The sequence below is a fragment of the Pelodiscus sinensis genome, chromosome 2, assembly GCF_049634645.1.
Source record: "Pelodiscus sinensis isolate JC-2024 chromosome 2, ASM4963464v1, whole genome shotgun sequence".
Classification (NCBI taxonomy): Eukaryota; Metazoa; Chordata; order Testudines; family Trionychidae; genus Pelodiscus; species Pelodiscus sinensis.
The window spans coordinates 21,574,674-21,597,701 of NC_134712.1; the positions used below are offsets into that span (position 1 = coordinate 21,574,674).

Here is a 23,028-nt window from a genome sequence, read left to right on the forward strand (position 1 = left end):
CTTTAACGGAAAAGTTTTCCGTTAAAAGCATTTTCAGAAAAGAGCGTCTAGATTGGCACGGACACTTTTCCGCAAAAGCACTTTCTGTGGAAAAGCGTCCATGGCCAAGCTAGACGTGCTTTTGTGCAAAAAATCCCCGAATGCCATTTTCGCGATCGGGGCTTTTTTGTGCAAAACAAATCTCAGCTGTCTACACTGGCCCTTTTGCGCAAAAGTTTTGTGCAAAAGGGACTTTTGCCCGAACGGGAGCAGCATAGTATTTCCACAAAAAGCACTGATTACTTACAGTACGAAGTCAGTGCTTTTGCGGAAATTCAAGCAGCCAGTGAAGACAGCTGGCAAGTTTTTCCGGAAAAGCAGCTGATTTTCCGGAAAAACTGGCCAGTCTAGACACAGCCCTTGTGTGGATCTAGCCCTAGAGCAACAGCAGGGGCCTATAATAGAAGTACTGAGTGTCCTGCTGCCTCCTACATAGTGATGACACTTAGTACCGTGGTGTTCATTGGGTTACATGTTTGTTCCATGTAGAATGTGGTCTTGCATTGAAACTAGACCAGCCATTGTTGCTATATCACGATCAAAACATCCCATCTGCTATTGCAGAAGGTGAAGTGAAGAATCTATTTTCCTTCTGGAAACTGGCTTGACTGGCAATTGCAGAACCACTGGCCCTTCAGAGTAACTTGCAATCTGTACCCCACTGGCTAGATAGTGCATCCTGACTGGTTTATCTATAGCTTCTAGGTTACAAGGGCTGTGATATAAATGAACAAGGACAATATGTACAATTGACATTTCAGAGACCCGGCTTGCTCATTTTGGAGTTGAGAGGTCTGCTATTAATGTCAAATAGAGTAAGAACAGACCCTTAATGGGAAAGTGACACACATCCACCTATTGATGCCTCTTTCAGATGCATGTGACATTTAGAAATCACAGCCTATATACAGTATTGTGAAAACCGTTGTAGGCATCTACTTGTGGACCTGAAAAGGCATCTGCCTTGAGGATGCTGGTGTTAGTACAAAGCTGAGTCAAATTGTGCACTAAATATTTGGAAATTGTTCTGAAGACAACTTGCCTATGACAGGCAACTTCTTGTTTAATGTTCATTGAGAAGTGGAGCTGAATTATTCACTTAGTCTCACTATTCTTATGGCTCCTAAACTCATTTCAGAGTCTTTTATTGCTCTAAAGCTCAGAATAGATTTGGTGTACATGCCTACATTAGGAAGCTCAGACAGAGGCATGGGGAAGACAGTTGAAAGCTTCCACAAATGTATGCAGATACTTCATTCAGAAAACTCATTGCACCATTTCTGCTGCTGCTCTGCTGTCGGACTCAGAAACATACTGATTTTATTTTTTGAAATTGCAAAGCACAACACATTAAACAAAAAGTCAAATTAAGGGAGTTTTCAATTTTTTTCCAGGCTATCTGCCACCTTAATGTTGAAAGGCATATTGAGATGTGCCGTGGAAAGTCAATTTAATTCAGTTTGCTGAAGCTATGCAAAACTGTGCCTTTTCAAACAGTCTTGAGGCTACTGCTCAGTGCATGAACTCATCTCAGACAGAGTTCTCCGTTAGTGAATTGCTACAACCTGCAAACCTCAGCCTCTCTTTCACAGAGCCCAAACTGTGCTACCTAAACAAGGCTGGGGCACTTCGCTCCTGTATGAGACTCCCTTTAACATAGGAGCTTAAATCTCTTGGAAAACGTAAGGGCTACGTCTACACTGGCAGCTTCTTGCGGAAGAGTTCTTGTGCAAAAACTCTTCCACGAGAGAGTATCTACACTGCCATGTTTTACAATGCTATACTGTAAATTTACTTCTGGAAGAACGCTCGTGCAGTGCAGACAGACGGCAAGTTTTTGAGGAAGAATGGCTGTTCTTCCACAAGAAGCTGCCAGTGTAGATGTAGCCAAGGAGTTAAACTATTTTCACCCTCTGAATAGATCTGTTGGGATCTCCTCTGAGATCTTTCTGGTTAGGTTTTCCAGAACCCTTTGTCCAGTTCTCTGGGACCCAAAAAACTGTCTCCAGCGCATCACTCAGGTTACTGTGTTAGGCATGTATCAGCTCTTTGCTCAGGCTGGCACGATCTAGAGTCAAGTGGTTTATTTAAAGGGATTAGCCACCATTCTAATTCATCTCACACACCATAATATTTCTATTCATCTTTCCTGGCCCCTAATATCTATGGTTCTTGCATGTAAAGCCCAATCTCTCTGTGTAAGGCAAACTTGTATGCTGTGCTGGACCCAGGATATTAGAGAGATTAGGCGGGAGAGATGATACTTTTTATAGAACCAACTTCTATTAGTGAGAGAAACATGGTTTCAAACTTTCATAAGGATATCCTTTGGGTGTATTCCAGGACCTGAGAGAGAGCAGTGTGTAAGTTCAAAAGCTTGCCTTTTTCACAAAGTTGGTCCAGTAAAAGATTCTCTCTCACCCACGGTCTCTCTCTAAAGCATTCAGTCCAGGGTTTGTCTGAATGCTTTATTTACTCTAAATATACTCACAATACTTAGTTTTTGTTTCTCTTATTTTAAATGTATTCACATTAGTTAGTAGCTTCAGTAACTACTTGTCTAGGCTTGTTTGAAAGTTACTTGTTCAGGCATGTCTTAAGTTAGGTCTGCTCACATCAGCTAAGCAGCCCTACAGCAACTGAACCTTGAGGCTACGTCTAGATTGGCATGATTTTCTGGAAATGCTTTTAACGGAAAAGTTTTCTGTTAAAAGCATTTTCAGAACAGAGCATCTAGATTGGCACAGACGCTTTTCCGCAAAAGCACTTTTTGCGGAAGAGCGTCCATGGCCAATCTAGATGCGCTTTTCCACAAAAAAGCCCCGATCGCCATTTTCGCAATTGGGGCTTTTTTGCGGAAAACAAATCTCAGCTGTCTACACTGGCCCTTTTGCGCAAAAGGGACTTTTGCCTGAACGGGAGCAGTATAGTATTTCCGCAAGAAGCACTGATTTCTTACAGTAGGAAGTCAGTGCTTTTGCGGAAATTCATGCGGCCAGTGTAGACAGCTGGCAAGTTTTTCCGGAAAAGCGGCTGATTTTCCGGAAAAACTGGCCAGTCTAGACACAGCCTGAGTGTTCCGTTTCTAGACTCATCAGAAAGCAAACTCTGTAGCTCTAGGATTTTTGCACCATGCCAGGGACATTGATTAGTCTTAATGACCTGAGTATTTGCAACAAGACAAGCTATAGAAAAAGAAGATGCAGTGTGATGGACATGATAAAGTGCTGTTTCTTTTATCTGATAGCTTTAAAAATATTAGCAGGTAATAAATCAAGTAAATAATCGGTAAATGACTTCTAGTTTTATCAGTGCTCTGTGATCTGCACAACCACTAACTCAATCTCTTTTCTAATTTCAGCAACTGGACCTTCATTCTTGTCCAAAGCCAATTGTGTTCATCATTCATTCATTCCTTTCAGCTAAGATTACGAGACTTGGTTTGGTGGCGTAAGTTACATCTGTTTCCTAAAAGAAAAATGAAGCTGTCACGCTAATCTGAAGTACAATCAATAGAAGACACCTGTAGCTGCTAGCAGTGTACAAAAGATTGGAGTTCAATGCAGGGGCTTCGGCTCTGGTGAGTCTCCAAAGCCCCGCCTTCGTTTTGATCAACTACAAAGGAGGCATACTCCAAAAAAGACCAACTGATTTCAGATTCAGAACAGTTATTGAAATCACTATCAGTTGCAGGAGACAACAACATAGCTCATTGTACATAGTGGCAAAAATGGAATTTTACAATGTTAGTAATTTAAAACCGCATACTATACAGTGGAAATGAATATAGTACTGTATGTGTTGACATTTCAAAATCATAAAATCGTGCCTATTTTAATGTGTTTGTTTATATAGAGTAAGTAAGGGCTAAGCAGATGCAACACCGGGCACTAATCAGTTGTGATTCAGAATAAGGCTTGATTTTTTTTCTTAAATTTTTTTAGTACTATGTGAAGTGGATACTTTTCCATTAAGAGACCCCACCTAAGAAAAAAAATCAACAACATATTTTATCCCAATTTAATTTAAATGACATGCTCTCCCATGAGAGGGAGCTCCAGGTATGTTGTATGTGCCTGTTCTCTGGTAGGATGTTCTAAAGCAGGAGTTATCAACCTTCCTTCTGTTTGAGGCCATCCCACCAAACATGCAATTAAAACTCCCCAGCCTTCCTGTGCTCCAACAACTGCTTCTCTCCTTTCTAGTAGATTTCCTTTCTAACGCCAGGGCCAGCGTTAGAGGTAGCAATCAGGGCATTGCCCAGGGCCTCACGGGACAAGGGACCCCTTAAAGCTAAGTTGCTTGGCTTTCAATGAGCCTGACACTAAGCCTGCTCTCTGGTTTATTTTGGTGGACCCCGGTTGAGAAATGCTTCTGTAAAGCAGCAAAAAAGTCCTTAGTGAACAGCCCAGCACCCACATTAGAGCGTTGAGGGGTATTTTCAAATGGCCTGTCTTTAATGAGCATTTGTGCACGTTACTGTAGAGGACATCAAAGCAGCAACATTTACAGGACTTTTGTTGAATAGTCTGTTAAAAACAAGAGAGCACAAAGGGGCGTATTCAAGTGTCCTTAACTTATGAGCACACAGGGTAAACTTTTAAAAAGAACTAACCTAAGAGCCCAAGTCCCACTGATGGTTAGATGTACCTAGTCACTTTTCAAAATTGGATTTCAGAGCTTCTGAAAATGTTACCCATTAGAGATGTTATTGTGCCCAACTTAACATTGTGACCTAGAATGTCCTGCTGCTAAATCAATTTCATTGAAACAGATTTAATTAAGAAATGTATAATTCTGTCATCATTTGTTTAAAAATGCATTTGAGATACAAAAAGTGGCCTGAGAATTCAGTAGGGGTGAACTGAAAAACTGTTGATAAAGTAGAATTTATACTACTTTAAGCTGCAACAGAACTAACTCTTTGAAATAGATATTCATGTTTTGACACTAAAGCCACCTTTTGCAAGTCAGGGTTTTATAAACAATCAGAAGTCATAAAAGTGATTGCTTGCAGAAAGTCAGTTGTAACACTGCAATGATTCGTATTTCTTTTTACCTTTACAAGTAAAGTAAGTTTTAATTTAGATGTCACTCAATTGGCAAAAAAAAAAAGGCGCCTCTCCTACTAAATAATAAAACCATTTGATTCCATTTTAATTGCTTTCAGTTGATCTCTTGAGCACAATAAATAAATCAGATCTGTTTCCACATATATAAAGGTTTAATTTATAGTAGTTTTTCATATATATGTTAATTAGTAATAAAAATACTCATTTTAAAATGTTAAGGAGATGCCAGGCTGAATTTACGAACACTGTACTAACACTTGGAAAATATTATACCTGACAGAGAGGGTAATTTTGGAACAGTATGGACATATGGTAATCTTCAAAAAATTCCTGAAAGCAATTTGACTGTTTAGTAATGTTAATTTCTAGCTTAATGGAACTTATATAAGGAATTAAAACTTACTTTATACCCAAAAATAAATAAATATTAAATAATTTGCCAGTATTTTCCATTCACACAGTTATCTATGGAGGAATTTTTATCTCTTCTGATTAAGATATGCATGCTTTGTAGGGTTAGCTCTTTCAGGGAGATAACCTTTGATTACAGAATCATATTTCAATAAAAGCCTATGCAAAGTATATCAAAAAGTAAATACCAAGATATGTGAATTTAACGAAGGAGGCATCTCCCTTGAAAACTTAGATCATGCAATGCAATGTGTTTTTGTCTAAGAACAAGAGTTTTTTGAATTTGGATCCATGTTCCTCTAGACATTGCAAAGATTAAAGCAGCATCCTGCGTATTGTGGATAAGAGTCAATGCATATATAATTATACTGCACTGTGTCCTTATTCCTTTAAAGTCACTGGAATGTTATATAAACATGTATGTTCATTGTAAATAATCAAAATTCATTTTTGTTTCAATAATTAAATTACAAAGTACGTAATCTAAGGTGCTCAGTACAATATGAAGTATAAGTGAATAACTAAATAGTTTTCAAAGAAAGTTCATATTATATATTTATAGACAAATTAAAATTATGGTAATTACAAATGTTATTTCTTCATCATTTACAGATTTTGGAGTGATTCATATTTGGATTGCATTAAGAAAATATGGGCCTACTCCACATTTATAAGAGCATAGTTTATATTTTAGAGGAAAAGAATATATTTAATAAAAGTCATTTATTTGATTTTTTTTGTGAGGTGAGCTTAATTTGTACAATAGGCTATTTGGAATTCCGTATTTATACCATTTCTAGTTTCAGGTAACATTATACTGAATTCTTAAGCAATTACTAAAATGTAATTACATGAAAAAACACTGCTTCATCTGGTTTAAAATGGATTATATTTATAGAAAGGACAATGTTCTTTACGCATGCTTTTTAAATTGTAGACAAAATCCAGCATTAGTAATATGCAGTGGGTTTGTTGGCCTGTGAAAGAAGCTAAGGGTCTCAGTCCAGTTCCTAATGGACAACAAAGCACATCATAGCATGCACCTCTATTGGCAGTCTCTCTGGTCACCCAGGACAAAAAGGAAAAGGCAGTAGTATTACTCCAAGGTCATTCAAGGCAGATGTGCAGCAGTGTGAGGAAATCTGCAGTGTCTGTGAGAAATCTTTCTAGAACCTGTCATAAGCCCGTCCATTTCCTGGGTTCCAATAGGACCTTTCACAAGTACTAAACTCTCTGGCTACGTCTACACTGGCCCCTTTTCCGGAAGGGGCATGTAAATTTCACTAGTCGTCGTAGGGAAATCCGCGGGGGATTTAAATATCCCCCGCGGCATTTAAATAAAAATGTCCGCCGCTTTTTTCCGGCTTTTAAAAAAGCCGGAAAAGAGCGTCTAGACTGGCCCCGATCCTCCGGAAAAAGCGCCCTTTTCCGGAGGGTTTTATTCTTACTTCAAAGTAGGAATAAGAGCCTCCGGAAAAGGGCACTTTTTCCGGAGGATCGGGGCCAGTCTAGACGCTCTTTTCCGGCTTTTTTAAAAGCCGGAAAAAAGCGGCGGACATTTTTATTTAAATGCCGCGGGGGATATTTAAATCCCCCGCGGATTTCCCTACGACGACTAGTGAAATTTACATGCCCCTTCCGGAAAAGGGGCCAGTGTAGACGTAGCTTCTTTGTTTTCCCCAGTAGAGTTCCTGAAGTATCTGTCTACCTGGTGTAGTGAGAGGGAAATCACTGCTTTTAAACACTTCATTTTAATCAAAACAAGTGGCTGGGAAAAGAGGATTTGGTTTCCTCTCACTGTTCAAATTTTCAAATAATGCCTTAATTAGAAAAGCAAACAATGCCTCTGGTCTATAAAGGTTGGTCATTGAATTATATTATAGTTTCTGAGGGAAAGTGTTCCGTTTAGTTCAGAATGGCTTTCCCATGCAGAAACTTAAGGGGAAAGAGGGGACCTTTATATTGGTGAATGACAAAATTTTACCCTAAATATAATATTCTTTAATTGTAAAACCTATACAGAAATATCACTAATAGTAGCAAGACTGAAGCATCTATACAGAAGGTAAAGTACTACCATCTACTGTGTATCACAGAAAATAAAACTGATATAATCTGTTAGGGAAATATACTGACTCGAAACCTTTTGGTCCTTGGAAAATACAATATGTATGTAAAGGAAGAACATGTCTAGATCATGTGAATAGCTAATAGATCCTTCCCCAGAATCCCACAAAAAAGCAATAAAAGTCATTTTCACAGTAGTAAAACATTTGGTAGGAGTTGCTCACTTTAAAAGATCTTTTGAATGTAGATGGATGCTTTGTACTTAAAAGTAACTAGTATTTTTCTTAAGTGTCCATTGTAAAATAATGAAAAGCCTTTTTATGCATTGTCAGGTAAATCACTACCACATAACATTAATCAAAAATCTTTGCCAACTAATGAAACTACTGTACGCTCTCTCCAGCTGAAAGAAAATATTCCTTTTTCTAAAAGGAGATGGAGTGGTGTGTTTTCACATCACTTGTCATTTTTATGGGCCAATTGTACATGCTCAACAATAACACCATCTTTTTGCTTACAAGTTAGAAAAATAATGAAAAGATAAGCTTTGCTTTCATATAAATGCCATAGTAATGAAATAGCACTGGTTCAATATTTTGCCAGCAGAGGATAAAACAATCATATAAAAGGTAACTGAAAAATGTATTCAATTATAAAAGTTTTTTAATTCAAAGGGAAACTTATACTCAAAAGCATTATCCATGATGTCATTTAAGTTAATTGCTAAAAAAATATCAGCAAGATTTTGATTTTTAAATTGCACCAATTGCAAAATCTTAGATAATGAAATTAAACATGCTTATAAAATAACAAGGATTACATCTTTTCCTCAAAATGGAGCAGTTCCCCCCCCCCATCAAAAACTGAAATGCTGTAACTGTATTTTAGTCTAGTTACAAATCCTATGTGTATGTACCATAGATATAATTAAGGAAAATAACTTGTTAGAGCAGAATTAAATAGCTCCTGCCTCTGAGGCATGTTTTGCACCACATTAAATCATATTTAAATGTGAAAACTGTGTTTCAGGTACTCTAGCACTGCAGGAAGTAAACTCTTCACACTGTGCAGTCACACACCATTGCTTCATCATCCCACACCAGTGCAGCATGAAAAGAAAGGGTGGCAAATAACTCTCTATTGGCAGAATAGGATTTGCTTCCCATTTTGTGCAAGCCAGGTTGCAGGATTTAACCTGCAGGTAGCAGGGCCAAAATTCTACACTTTATACTGAATGATACAAATGCAATATTTGTATCACTCAATATAAAGTTATGAATCAATTTCATAAATAAGGTTTTGCTTAATCATGGTAGCAAGCCTCAACCATTTTACAAAATGTAGAAATTTGGCCCTGCTACCTGCAGGTTAACTCCTGCATAACAATTAATTCAATTTACAGAATGACTATACATTTTCAGCTATGAACATACGCAGAAAGCCCTACCAGTATTAAAAAGAAAACGCAACTTCCAAAAGCTACATTATAAAATTAAGGTTTGTTAAAGAGTAAGAGTACTGTTTGTTTTGAAATTGAGGTTACTAACTTAAATTTAACGTAATGGAATTTCCAGATGCAAAATCTTTATACATTCATAATTAAACATTTAAAAAACTGCACATCTGCATTCAAGGGTTCTTTAATCTATAAAGAAATACCTGATAGATTGCAGTCGCACAAACAACTTATGCTCTTAAAATTGGACTTACTTTAATGAAGTCTCATTAAAATTATATATAGAAACTTAATTACTGTCTAATAGCTGACATCATTACAGGGTAAAACCAGAAAAGCATCAAATGAGAATAAGGTAGTATAATAACTAAGCCATATGGTATCAAATATAACAGTAGTTTTGTATATGTATTTTTAATTTAAACACAGTGATAAATTTTAAGACTTGATCATTCCTTGTTTAGGATAAGAAACACTAAAATATTTTCTGCCAGTAACCCAAATGTCATTTTTATAGTTTTGTTTCATTGTAACACTACAAGTGTAAATTAAGGTCTACCTTCATTATGGTAGGTAACATCCTGCTTCCACCAAACCTTTGCTAAAATACTATTAGGTATATGAAGACAGAATGCCATGTTAAATTTAGCATAAGATTTAGCTTCAGTAAACAAAATAAAATCTTTATAAAAGTTGGAACAGTAAAAATATTTCCATGTATTTTTTTAAAATGAAACATTTTAAACTGTGTGTGAAACTCAACATTATAGCATTGCCCTAAGACATCAAAAAATAACCGCAAAATTAACTGAATATGGAACACAAGTGAAACTGACTAGTTTATTTCTGTTATCTACACTGAAAAGTATTATTACCATTATTGCTGTGTATATCATGGCAGCATCTAAAGACCCACTCTATAGGCATTGTACAAACAAGACTCCCACTCAGCTCAGAGTTTGCCATCTAATTTTAATGAGTTACTTGAGTTTTCAAAAGAAGCCAACACCTAAAATCTCAGTTGACTACCAACTCTACACAGAAAAAAAGTGTTGCCTTTATACCAATATAGTTAAGGCAGTACAAACACCCTTCTGTGGGTACACTATTCAGCAGGGTTGGGCAATAATTTTCACAGTGGGACCCCACTTAATGAATTTTGGTAGTTGGTCATGGGAGGAGAGGGGCCTGAGGCAGAAGGGGTGGGGCTAAGGACTAGTCTCCCCCCAGATTTGCATAGGCCAGAAGTTTTGAATTAAAAACACAGCTCGTGCCACTACCTCATTACCTGGTAGCTGCTCCAGCTATTTAAAAGGCTCATGGCTCTGGTCCCTGCCAAGGTAGTGCCGTGACCAGGAGTCATGAGTCATTTAAATAGGATCCTAATGTGTTTGCCAAAGCCTGGAAATGTGGTGGCACGGACAGCAGATTATAAATAGAAAGTGACCAGATCTAGTCCATGAGCTGGATCAAAGTGTTAAGCAGGCCAGAACCAGCCCCTGGGCCACAGCTTGCCCCAGCCCTGCTATACAATGGATTTGCCTATACTAGTGTAGCTTTTCACTGGGAAGCCTCTGCTACAGATTTTGTACCAGTACAAACATTTCTATTAGCGGAGTGATTTTAATTCCAAAATAGTTAAATTGCCATATCTGCTACTATGTTTGTTGTTATATCAGTGTAAAGATACCTAGGACTGGCATCACTTATTCCCTCTCCTAACGGAATGGTGGGTGGTGTAAGACAATTTTAATTTAAAGGTAACATTGATAAGGATTTTATTTTCTGTTAAATTATTTGTAAATCTGGCAGTGTCCCTTTTAAAGCAGCATGGGTCAGTCTCCGTCATTTTCACAGACACAATAGTTCTTGCTCTGTTTAGGTAGCCACTGCTCTCAATTTCAGGAACTCTCATCAATGGGATTCTAGCAACATATTTAAAATATCAAATTCTTAGAAAAGAAATGAGAACTGATACTGGAAACCCATGAGTTTGAAAGACATGGTACAAGCACCTTTCTTCTGGATTAAGTTTTACAAGCCATTTTACTGAAGGCTCTTTTTTTGAACTGCTGGCATAAAACAATAACTGCTACCAGACCATTTGTTGTTTTTTAAGTTTATAAATTGTCTGTTAGATTTCGGGTTCATTTAAAACAAACTCCCTTAATATTTTATGCTAAAATTGGAGCTCTTACTATGACTTCAGCTCTAACTATAGTCACATTAATCTTCAGAAAAATAACCAATTATAGCTATTTAAATTATAAAATGTGAAAGTTTTGTTGCACTATAAACATTTTCAGTTAACTTATTTGAAAACCAAAAACTAGTCATGTATGGAACAATTGCTTTTTCTTGAAGATTGTGAAAAGAGAAGAAATAAAAACAGTTTTGTTATTACAGTCAAATTTGAATTTATTAAATCTAAAATAAAAACTGTACAATACATAAAAATGTCTATGAAAATCTTAAACAAAATCTATAAATATGCATATAGTATAAAATGCAATGTTCATTGCAGATTTAAAAAAACCCACTGAATATAAAATATCTAAAGGCCACAACATACTATTGGACTTGGGAATTAAATCTATGAACCAAGTGTTTTATGTTCTCTTTTCTCGTTCCTGTTACCTGGCTTTATACTTTTGTTGTATTGCACTATTTTCGTTATGAAGTCTGAGAAGGGGATGCAAACTCCATTTGTATACAATGATCCACCATCATCATTACTTGTTAGTCTTTTCCAGAACCCATTCAATCACCTATAAAAATAAAGGAGAAAACAGATTTTCAAAGTTGATTTAATTTCAAGAACAAAAACAAAACTTTCTACAATGTTATAGATTGAGCAAGTATAATAAAGTTTACTGTTAGCAGATGCTTGAATAGATAATATTTTTACAAGGAGAAATCAATTTGTTCAGTATATAGAGCAGACATAGTTATTACTATATTGTTGTATTATTAAAATACAATTCTTGGAATTTTTCAATACCAAAGAATTTCTTGCATTTAAAAAGGGTACCTCTAGGGCTCAAAAGTTGACATAATATACTCCCATATCTCTGTGCACTGGTAGCAAAGTATACCCTCAATTCTAAACACTCCATGTTTTCATTTTGAACAATTTCCTGTTTTATAAACTGAAGAACAAATGTTTTGTTTCACTGCTGTACCTACGTCTGTAGCTGTTGCTATTCCTCCAACTGGATGGCCAATCATAACTCAATGCTGATTCATTAGCAAGATTGTGGCACATTAAGGCCCTGTAAGTTGTTACAGAGCAGGAAATGCAGCATGGCCTGGCAGACAGAACATCCTAAAATATAATGCTTGGTTCTATGACTGACTTACAATGAGGCCTATTTCCCAATCTGGGAAACTGAGATCCCTCTTTTCAAACAGATAAATTTGCGGGCATTACCATGCAGACTGTTACTACAGCCAGAGCTAGGTTGGAGGTGCAAGGGTATGATGCATGAGTATCCCTGGCTTACTATCTATCCTTTACTATTTGTGTGCTAGGGGGTAAATCTGTTCTACATGAGGGTAATATGGGGCAAACACTGAGCCTGAATAACGATCTCGGAGAAACTCCATGGTGTGATTTTGTAGTTTTCCGCTCAGTTAGCCCCTCTTTCTCTAACGGTTTTGTGATGGGAACGAACCAACCAAATCCTTAAATTTTATTTTACAGTATAGAGAACAAAAAATGGCAACATTCCACAGTGCTAATCGTCATTACAGTTTCTTTAATGAGGTATCCAGGATATGACTCAAACAGATAAATTTCTGGTTGGGGGAATATTTTCTCCCAGCACTTTTCTCATATTAAAAATCACAAATCCTCCTGAGACCCACACAAGCCCAGTCAGCATTCCCTCAGGTGTCCATTTATAGTTATTCCCAGAGCTTTGCTCTACCATTTTTATAATTCTTCATTTAGAGCCACTGCATTTCTTTTTATAACATAATAGGCCCTTTCTTGTTTCAGTATCCTTGAACAGAAAGAGACTATCCTAATCAGCAGAGGGAATGAAGACTGCCCCTCAAGGTCCCTTAGTGCAGCAACTCCTCTGAGACACAAAAGAGCATGTACACATTTTTCTCACTAACGTGAAGGAAAGTTTGGAGTCTTTTTTCGTGCTTCAAATTTCTCTCTCTGACAGTGCAACCCTTATTAGAACAGTTTCAATAGCAAGTCAACATCTGCCACTGGATTTTGCACTGAGGGGACTAACCTCCAAAGGACTCTACAATACATAGTAGAAAACATAGAAAACAGATGGTCTTCTTTGTTCACCCATTAGAGTCATGTGCCAACTCTCAGTACAGTGAATCATATTTCACACTGCCAAATACGAAGAACACATTTCCAGAACAGAACAGGAAAAACAGGAAGAACAGGAATAAGGTTACCTGTTTAGCGTTATTGTTTGCTGTTTTCTTCATTTCATCAAAGAGTCCCCTGGAAGTTTTCAGATCCTAGAGCGAGAACACATCATTGTACAGAACTGAAGCCAGACTATCTGGAACCTCTGGAATTGATGCTTACATTAAAATTACCTGTACAGACTTTCTCTCATTGAGGATCAACTAGGGCTCCCTAACTGTGAAAAAATGATTAATCATTTATTTTCTGAGAATTACCCTCTCTCTCAGTCCATTAACAATAGGTTGTGCTTCTCCCTAAAATTACAAGGGGCCATCCAAACTTGTCACTCAAGTTTTGGTGTTTAGACGTGCCCTTTCTACCCCCGAATGCTTCCAAAGCTGCAGAGATGCTATACATTTTTCAAAATTCTTAGAGCCCCGAGGGAACGTTTAAGTGTAACCATACGTACACACCACACTCTTGCAAACAAGGGCAGACCTCCAAAATAAATGTGATCAAGGTAGATGAAACAGAGAGATCAGCTCTAGAAAGGAAACCACCACATCAGGTAAAAGATTTTCTATTTTGGAGTCTGACATGTAGCAAGTGGGCAGGAATGCAGTAGGAGGGGAAAAGCAAATTAAACATGTTCATTTCCTGCGTGCTTAAGGGGAAAATATTGTCTCACCCCAGTGGAAAACCCATAATATGGAGAGAATTTTCCCTTTACTATTCAGTCCCCTAAACCTCTGGTGTAAAATTTTCAAAAGTGCTTAAGTAACCTAGGAGCCTAAACCCTACTGACTTTCAAAGTCACTTAGGCTGAAAATTATGGGTAACTGAAAACACAAATCTGCCTGGTGAAAGGTGTTGGATTACTATGGAGTTCTATAGAAAGTTCACAGGTACTTTAATGAGCAATGTTATGGTGTCTCTATTTCCAGCCACTTGCACAAATGCTCCTCCTTTTCAGCCAATAGATTTGGAACAGTTGAGAGAGAAAGGACATTACAGCAAGAAGTGAAGATTACAGACTCAGCATGAAGTTTATTGACATCCCTCTCTTCACCTTGCAATCAATGGGCTTTGTCCAGAGCAATGACTGTGCTCTTCATTATCACAAAAGAAACATAATGGTTTCCTAAAGCTTTAGGTAAGTGAGGGAAAGTTTTTAAAACCTCTGCAATCAGTGTTTAGATTAGATTCTAAAAAGGGAAGAAAAATACATAAAGTGTTAAGAGACTGATTATTACTGCAAGTCAAGTCAGGAGAGGGCTTTTGATGATAAAAGAGATCTTTACTTGTCTCCAGACTGATGATTGGCTGTTATCCATTGAGGGAATCCAAATAAAAAGTACAAAATAACTGCAGCACAATGTAAGACATTGATAAAACTACTTTTGAAACCAAGGACATGTTCAATAGATTATAAATACCAGTGCATTTACTATTGCATTTACTATAGATTGGTGTAAGTTGGTCAGAAAATGTATGCAAGTGGGTACAAACAGTAAAGCAGCGTAATCTGAATTCATTAAATGTCAAACAGGCGTGCAAAGCAGTTGCAATTTATACACAGAGGTGACAGAAATGGTTGAAGGGCCATGTAGCAAAAAAACTAACAGAAGAATGTAAGATAAAGCATCTGCTTGTTTGTTCTTCTCCCACCCCTACAAATTCTCTCATATGCTATCTTCTTGATAGCTTTTCTTACTCTATCTCATTGTTCTGACTCCTTGGGATATGTTACTCCTACACAACATTAACTAAGTGCAAGCTACTCCACTTTACCATATGCACCCAATTATACACTGGAAAAACGGGCTTAACTTGCATTTCTGAAATTTCCCTATCTTAAAAACAGGTCAAGGTTTGGCCTAATGGTCTTACTGGAGAGGGAAAATGAATTACAAAGAACAAGCCTTGCTAACCTTTCTTACGTAAAATAGAAACAACAGATGGTCATAGGTGGTCAGTGGCTCCAGTGTGAAGTAACACATTTAAATAAGCACCTCACATGCAATTCAATTTGCCAAACTAAAAGATTAAAGTGTTTGAAAAACAGACATGAGAAATATCTTGCAGTGACGTGAACCCTTGCTCTAAGTTTGCTAGTGAAATTCAAAATTTCTTCCACAACAGCTTCCCAGTATATATGCCTGAAAATATACACTAACTAAATGTAGTATATGGTCTTGATTAGTGAAGAAAAAAAATCTTTAATATTTTATTTGCTTAATATTACCAACTAGGAAATAGTGGCACTGTCAAGACTGGACCTCCTAAAATCAGATTTACCCATTCATTATATTTGGGATATTAGGATTCTTGTTCAGTTTTATAATTTTATTTGCCCTTCAACTTGGAAGCACAAAAAATAAGTTCACATGTCCAGGAGCAGACAAATTTAGGTCTGGTTCCTTCTACAAAAGTTTTACAAAAAAGTTTTCAGCAATTAGGATGCAAATAACGCTAAAATATATTTTAATATATTTTTAAAAGGTATCGTATTTGGACCCTTCAATCTTGATCAGGGATCCCTGCATTTAGGTTTGGTAGAGTAACTACATAAAACGTTGAGAGCAAGAGGGGGGGAAAACGTACCTTTAAATAGAACTTGGATATCTCAAACAGACGCTGGCTGCATGACGCAAAGCATTTGTGATTTTCTTCAATGCCATGTTTCTTAAGTGTTTTAGCAACCACTTCCCTGAGCATCTGGGAAACAACACAGGCACACTGAGGAATTAGGATCAATTATCTCCATAACAAGCCCACTTTTAAAGAATAAAGCCATCTATAACTTCTTCCCCTTTTGCATCAAAGATGATTTTTAGGGAGGCAGCTTGGTGAACTGGACTGAGTATGGAACTAAAAAGACAGGAAATCCTCAGTTCAAGCTTTGATTCTGGTACAAGTTCATTTTGCAGCATTGGGCATAGTTATTTAACAGAGTTTCCATTTCTGTCATCTGGAAAATGAAGAGAAGATCAACTTCACCTGAGCGCTGAGGATTAGTTAACATTTACATACTGTTCTGAAGATGGAACACACTGTGTAACCCCTAGGCATTAATTAAAATAGGGACGTTAAATATCAATTAATTGAATAGTCGACTAACCTCATTCTTATTGGTTACTCAACTATTCTATAGTCTCCGGGGCTGGGACTGGCAGCCAGTGCGCTCTAGCCCCACTTCCACAGAGTCGCACTGTTGCTTCTGTATCGGAGGCAGCAGCATGGGGTGCCATGTAGGAGCTGGTCCTCGAGGGGGGGTCAGTTTAAAAAACAGCTCCTTTCGCAGACCGGCTGCCTGTCACCCCACGCTGCTGTCCAGGGGGAGGGCTAAGCTCCCAGACTGGGCACGAGGCAGGCTAGCTCCTAATACACTTTAAATGCAGAGCCACAGCGGGGGTAGGTCCTGGACCTAGCACAAGCCAGGACTGAGCTGGGCTGCTGGCCAGCCTGCTTAAAAATTTACTGGCAGGAATGAGGGGGTGAATGTGTGTAGTCTATAGCATTAGCCTATAAGCTTTTGCATATCGGTTAATCAGTTAATTGACTACACTATTACATCAGACCATTAATGCAAAAGCTGAGGCTAGGCCAATCTCTGTGAAATCCATAGGAGATAGAAACCTCCATTTGATGAGATTCTCCACTGATGACTACTGGGAGCTCTGTCAGTTAGCCTGCTTTTAATGTGGGCTTTATTGATAGGTCGTCTTTTTTCAGTTAGAATGTTGAGCAGTATTAAGTCAAACATCTTACATTTTACACTGTCATTTATTTACCTTTATTGACTAACCTTGTACTTTTATCAAAGAATGATATATGGATTGTTCAGCAAAGCCTATTTCCATAAGTCATTCCGACTAGCATATAATAAATAATAATAATACATTTTTACAAAAATAATAATAATAAACCCCATCTTTTTTTTTTATTGAATCCCATAATGAGTTCTCAGTTTATTTGCCTTTGATTGATGTCAGGCTAACCAGCCTATAGTTACCCAACTCATCTTCTGCTGATTTTGAATACTGGTACAATATTTGCCCTCTTTCAGCACCTCAGTACTTTTCCTGCCCCAGTTGCCCTTCTGGCAAACAGATTTGGGGGAGGCAAGGAAGCAGAGCTCCGCAGCTCTCTTCCTGCCCCACATTTTCAGCAGCCTACTGTTCTCTCTGGAAACTAAGGGGTGTGGGAAATGATGGAAAATTGAGGTTCTCACTATCTGGCAATCATCTGGGAAGGCTTGTCAATTTCATTTTCTATAGGCAAAAAGCCAAAAAGCTACCTTTTGGGTCTTACAAGTTGGAATTTTCCTGGAAATCCCTTTCTATGAAAAAATTTCATGTTTTTAACTTTTTGCTGCTATTTGGAATGGATTTTTTTTTCAAAGTAAATTTTTCCCCACAGGAATGGATTTCCATTTCCAGGCAGCTCTAGTTACAAACACATCATCCTGCTTGTTTCCAAGTACTTATTCCTTTTCTCCATCTTTAACAAATAGCACCATCTCCTTCTATTAATCGGCCTATACCAGTGTTTCCCAATTTTATTTGGCCTTGGAACCCTTTTCAGAATTTCCAGGAACCCCTAGGTTTGTCAAGCAAAAAAAGGGGGGGGGGGGAATATAGAGGGACCCACCAATGCATGAAAATCCCCACCAATGCATGAAAATCACATTCCTTCCAAGACCCCACCCCTTCCTTGAGGCCCCATCCTCTCTGTTCCTCTCCTCTCCATCACTTGCTAGCCCCAGCCCTTATACACTCTCACTGGGTTGAGACAGGAAGTGCAGGCTCTGGGGTGGGAATGAGAGATTTGGGTGTAGGAAGGGGTGAGAAGTGCAAGCTCTGGGAAGGAATTTTGATGCAGGAGAAGGGGATGCTGGCTCAGGGAGGAGGCTCCAGGCTGGAGAGTGTTGGGCTCAGGTGGAAGGTTGGGGTGCCGAGCAAGCCACAGACTTGTGGATATGAGGGTGCAGGAGTTTGGGTTGGATATGTGAGGGGCTCAGGGCAAGGAGGATGTAAGTATGGGTATGTCTACACTGCATTCTTTTTTCGAGAGAAGAATGCAAAGTAGGCGTACCAGAGTTGCAAATGAAGCCGGGATTTAAATATCTCGCGCTGCATTTGCATAATCGCATTATTGTGCTATTTCAAAATAGCACTATTTTGAAATAAAACGCGCTGTGTAGACGCGTTATTTTGAGAGAAAACCCTTCTCTCAAAATAACTGTTAAACTGGTGCAGGAGTGTTGTGGCAGAAGACTTAGGATGTGGGGATGCAGGAGTTTGGGAATGTAAGAGGCTCAGGACAGGGGGTTCCAGTGTATGATAGGCTCAGATTTGGGGTCAGGTGGTCTAGGAGTGTTATGATGCTGCAGTGAGATGGGGGCTTGACCCCAATTGGGCGCTTGTTGGCAAGGCTTCATTTTTAAATGAAATATTATGTCAAACTCAAAAGGTTTTAGCATTGTCTTTATTTATTAGAGGGGAGGAGAACCTGTTTTGAGTCAAGGGTCACTGACCCACAGAAAAGTCAACTGGGGCCACACAAGTGAGATGCAAAAAAACAAAAAAAAACAAAACAAAACACCTCCAAAACTCCCAAGCCTCACTAATGTGGTCCCAGCTGTGCTGGTGGGGGCACGGGACACGGTGCTAGGGGGTGCTGGGGCCGGGAAGAGGGTGCTGTTGGGTGGGATGTCAGGATGCTGGCACAGGTGGCGGAGTGTAGGGGCAGGATGCTGAGGCAGGTGGCAGGGTCCTGGGGGGTCAGGAACATGGTCCTCCTGGACACTGAGGTGGGTGGCAAGGTGCTGGGACAAGGAACAGGGTGCTCCTGGGTGCTGGGGACAGTGCTAGTAGGGGCAGGGAACAGGGTACTCGTGGGGGGGGAGGGGTCTGGGCACCAGTACCTGGCACTCCTGCAGCATCTCTGAGTTCCGGGAACTGTGCGACTGCACTTCCCCTCCCCAAACAGCTGGCATGAGCACTGCCTGAACAGCAGGGGCTGCTGCACCCCAGCAACTTACTTGCGCGATGCCATCCTGCGAGGGTGGAGGATGCACGGAGTCTCAGGGCAGAGCGCGCCGCCTGCACAGTTGGAGCTGCACAGCCCCAGGTCTCCTGACTTCCCCCCCACCACGCAGAAAGGACACAGAACTAAAGTTGCCAGGTGCCACAGCCACAGCTGTTCAGGCAGTGCATGCCGGCTCCTTTGGAGAAGGGAAGTGCTTCCCTCCCTGCTGTGGGTCACGTGGGGCCACCCCTGTCTGGCACCCCCCTAGTGTGCCGGTCGGGATCAACTGTTCCCCTCAGCCCCCACCTTGTTACGCCTCTGTGTCACCAGGGAGGAACGGGAAACAAGTGTGCTGTTTCTTTAAGAAGTTGGCTAGCTGGATCTCTCTCTTTCAGAGGGAGCAGGGGAGTGCCAGCTCCTCGCGGAACCCCAGGGTTCCATGGAGCACCAATTGGGAAACACTGGCCTATACCATTGCTAAGATTTTTGTTCCTGATAAATCTCCCCACCCAAAAAATCTTATTGTCCTATGTACTGCCAACCATGGATTCTTTCCTGATATCTGGCTTCCCTTATCAATTATCTATATTTCATAATTTCTAATTTATATTCATTTCTATTTCACCCTTTTTACAAGTTATTTATTGCTATTTCTTTCTTTGTTTGGATACTGTATTGTGTACTAAGTTCTTTTCCTACAGTCTAGCATTCCTTACTTATGCAAAACTTCTCTTCATTTCTAGAAATTTCCCTTGCACAGAACTAAGCAATAAAGATTTGAGAATTTGGCCCACATTTTGAAAGAATGAAGCTAAAAATTGAGATTATCATCTTCTTTTTGGGAGGGGGGCAGAAGACAAACGTGTGTGTGTGTGTGTGTGTGTGTGTATTTACCCGTATATGTTTCTGAGATCTTGATTCCTTAATTGGCTTTGAAGTTTCTGATTCTTGCACACATCTCTCACTTGCTGGGCCAGCCTCTGCAATTACTTTGTGGTCCCGACGACTAGGCTGCTTAACCGATGCAGATGTCAGAGACAATGTTCTGCCTGGCCGTTGTCTTATAGTATCTACTGAATGGTGACCCACACTATTTCCACTTGCCTGAGATGAGAGAGAATCTGTGCTTTCAGTTTTTATTAGTCTGGAGAAAAAAAAAGAAAACAGATAAGTGTTTATGGTCTACTTGTTTTGTCTCAACTATAAAAGGTTACCATAATTGTCTTCAACATGCTGTCAAGACATGCTGTCAAGGCTGTTCCCCACTCTGGCACTCGGAGTGAAGAATGTGGGGCTCCCAAGAGACCTTAAATACCGTGCCTCTATAGGCCTCTTCTTAAAAAGCTCCCCAAAGTCACAGATCCCTTGACCTTGGGAGGTAGCTGCCACCACCAAGTGAAACAAAAGAAAACCCTTTTCTTCCTGAACTCAGGAAGAAAGCACTTAGACTTCTTCCAGAGGGGTATCCCCAAGCTCTTTTACCACAAGAGAGCTGGGAATAAAAAGAGAAAACAAACTGCAATATCTGATAGCTGACCCCTGAGTCTTAGGCATGCATACACAGACCTCCTATCATCTTCCAGGACACAAGAATCAAATCATCACCTTAAAAAAGGTGATTTTATTAATAAAACAAAGATATACTTGATAAAGCATACTTGGTTGCTAGGTGTTTCAGAGCAACTGAGAAAAGAACAGATTAAAAACACAGAAAAATTATATCTCTGGGATACAACTTAAAAAACAGTGTACGGGGGCGGTGGGCACATGGATGTAGCACAGAGGAGTTTAACCAAACAACAAAACAAGGAAAATAATCTGATCGCAACTAAATAGATATTTTCCTATCTACTTTCCATGCCCAGTATTCCTTGCAGGCATGGTAGTTTTGCCTGGTTTAATTCATCTTATTCCCCCAACTTCTGGTTTAAAACTCACACAAAGAAAACAGCAGGCAGGTATATCTTCCAATTCAAATTTCAACACCTTTTCCCATTGGCTGTACACCTTTTCCCTGGCTCCCTGCCAACCTCCCTCCCCCAAGCTACCTGGGTATGTCTACACTATCCTCCTAGTTCGAACTAGGAGGGTAATGTATGCATACCGCACTTGCTAATGAAGCCCGGGATTTGAATTTCCCGGGCTTCATTAGCATAAGCGGGGAGCCGCCATTTTTAAATCCCCGCTGCTTCGAACCCCGTGTAGCGCGGCTACACGGGGCTCGAACTAGGTAGTTCGGACTAGGGTGCCTATTCCGAACTACCGGTACACCTCGTTTCACGAGGAGTACCGGTAGTTCGGAATAGGACCCTAGTCCGAACTACCTAGTTCGAGCCCCGTGTAGCCGCGCTACACGGGGTTCGAAGCAGCGGGGATTTAAAAATGGCGGCTCCCCGCTTATGCTAATGAAGCCCGGGAAATTCAAATCCCGGGCTTCATTAGCAAGTGCGGTATGCATACATTACCCCGCTAGTTCGAACTAGCGGGGTAGTGTAGACATACCCCCTGAGTTTAACCCTTTAGACACCAAATACTGTCCAGCACTCCTCCTATCCTTCACAGATGCAGTACACTCAAAAAAATGGAGGCTGAATATGGTGAGCAGTAGCAACCTATTAACAGAATGTCCTTCCTATTGATTGAGGAAGACTCTCTTCCCTTAGCTCTGACAGCTACACCAGAACAGAGTGAAGGGGGTCTTCTGTATAGCAGATGTTACAGACAAAACAAAGAATGGAACATATCACAGAGGTTAACTGGAGGGACAGAGCAGATGTGTGTAGATAGGAAAACCTCCCTCTGCATCCATCCTAACTGAAAAAAAAAATCCTTTGTTTGACACATTCTCCCATATGAATCATCTCCCTATTAAGGCAGTAAAAATGAAGAATAGGCCTTGCAAGTCACTGACTCCAGTGTTTTAGTCTCCTCGTGAATCTAAACCAAGACAGGGTCAAGAAGAGAATGCTTGAAGCTCCTAAGATAAGGGCTTAATTCAGGGAAGTGGGGAACAACCACAATTACACTTCTTTTTATACAGAACACCAGAATCTAGCAGATTCTTTGATGAGAAAGTATATTAAAATCCCCACTTGACATAGTTCCTGCTAGAAGAATGGATGTGCGGCAACAAGAGAGTGTAACTAATAACTGAGGGGAAATGACGGGAAGTATTACAGTAGTAAGATCAGAAATTGCTCAGCTGTAGTATATGCACTTGCTGATGGCTCTACATTGATGCAAATAAAATAAAAACTTTTCTTATGGGGATTCTGAATAACTGGGTTTTTAAAAAGAGTTTGAGGAGAGAGTCAGAGCTGGGTGAACGGGGACTTCAGAGGGTCTTCTATAATTAGACTGTGAGCTCTTGGGGCCATGGAGTATAATATTTTAGGTTTATACAGTGCCTAGTACAGGCATGTCCAAAGTCCGGCCCGCGGGCCAATTGCGGCCCGTGTTCCGGTTTAATACGGCCCCCGCTTCCTCCCCCTCTCCTGGCTCCCTGGCGTTCTTTTGAACTGGCGCGCCCAGCGCGCCGCTTCTGGCCGCGCCGCCGCCGCCCATGGCCT

General features: G+C 39.7%; 2 protein-coding genes across 2 annotated transcripts in view; one reads left to right on the forward strand and one right to left on the reverse strand.

Annotated features, from left to right (window-relative positions):
* Positions 1 to 6,253, forward strand: part of SNTB1 (syntrophin beta 1) — a 214,034-nt gene extending 207,781 nt beyond the window's left edge. Inside the window, exon 7 of the mRNA XM_006137515.4 lies at positions 3,401 to 6,253. Within this exon, the coding sequence (XP_006137577.2) occupies positions 3,401 to 3,493 (93 nt within the window). The 3' untranslated portion in view covers positions 3,494 to 6,253. The remainder of the gene's footprint in view (positions 1 to 3,400) is intronic.
* Positions 6,254 to 11,437: 5,184 nt separating this feature from the next.
* MTBP (MDM2 binding protein) overlaps positions 11,438 to 23,028 on the reverse strand; it is a 58,238-nt gene continuing 46,647 nt past the window's right edge. The window contains exons 19-22 of the mRNA XM_075920177.1: positions 20,354 to 20,603; positions 16,031 to 16,144; positions 13,471 to 13,536; positions 11,438 to 11,813 (exon numbers count right to left, since the gene is read on the reverse strand). Of these exons, the coding sequence (XP_075776292.1) occupies positions 11,778 to 11,813; positions 13,471 to 13,536; positions 16,031 to 16,144; positions 20,354 to 20,603 (466 nt within the window). The 3' untranslated portion in view covers positions 11,438 to 11,777. The remainder of the gene's footprint in view (positions 11,814 to 13,470; positions 13,537 to 16,030; positions 16,145 to 20,353; positions 20,604 to 23,028) is intronic.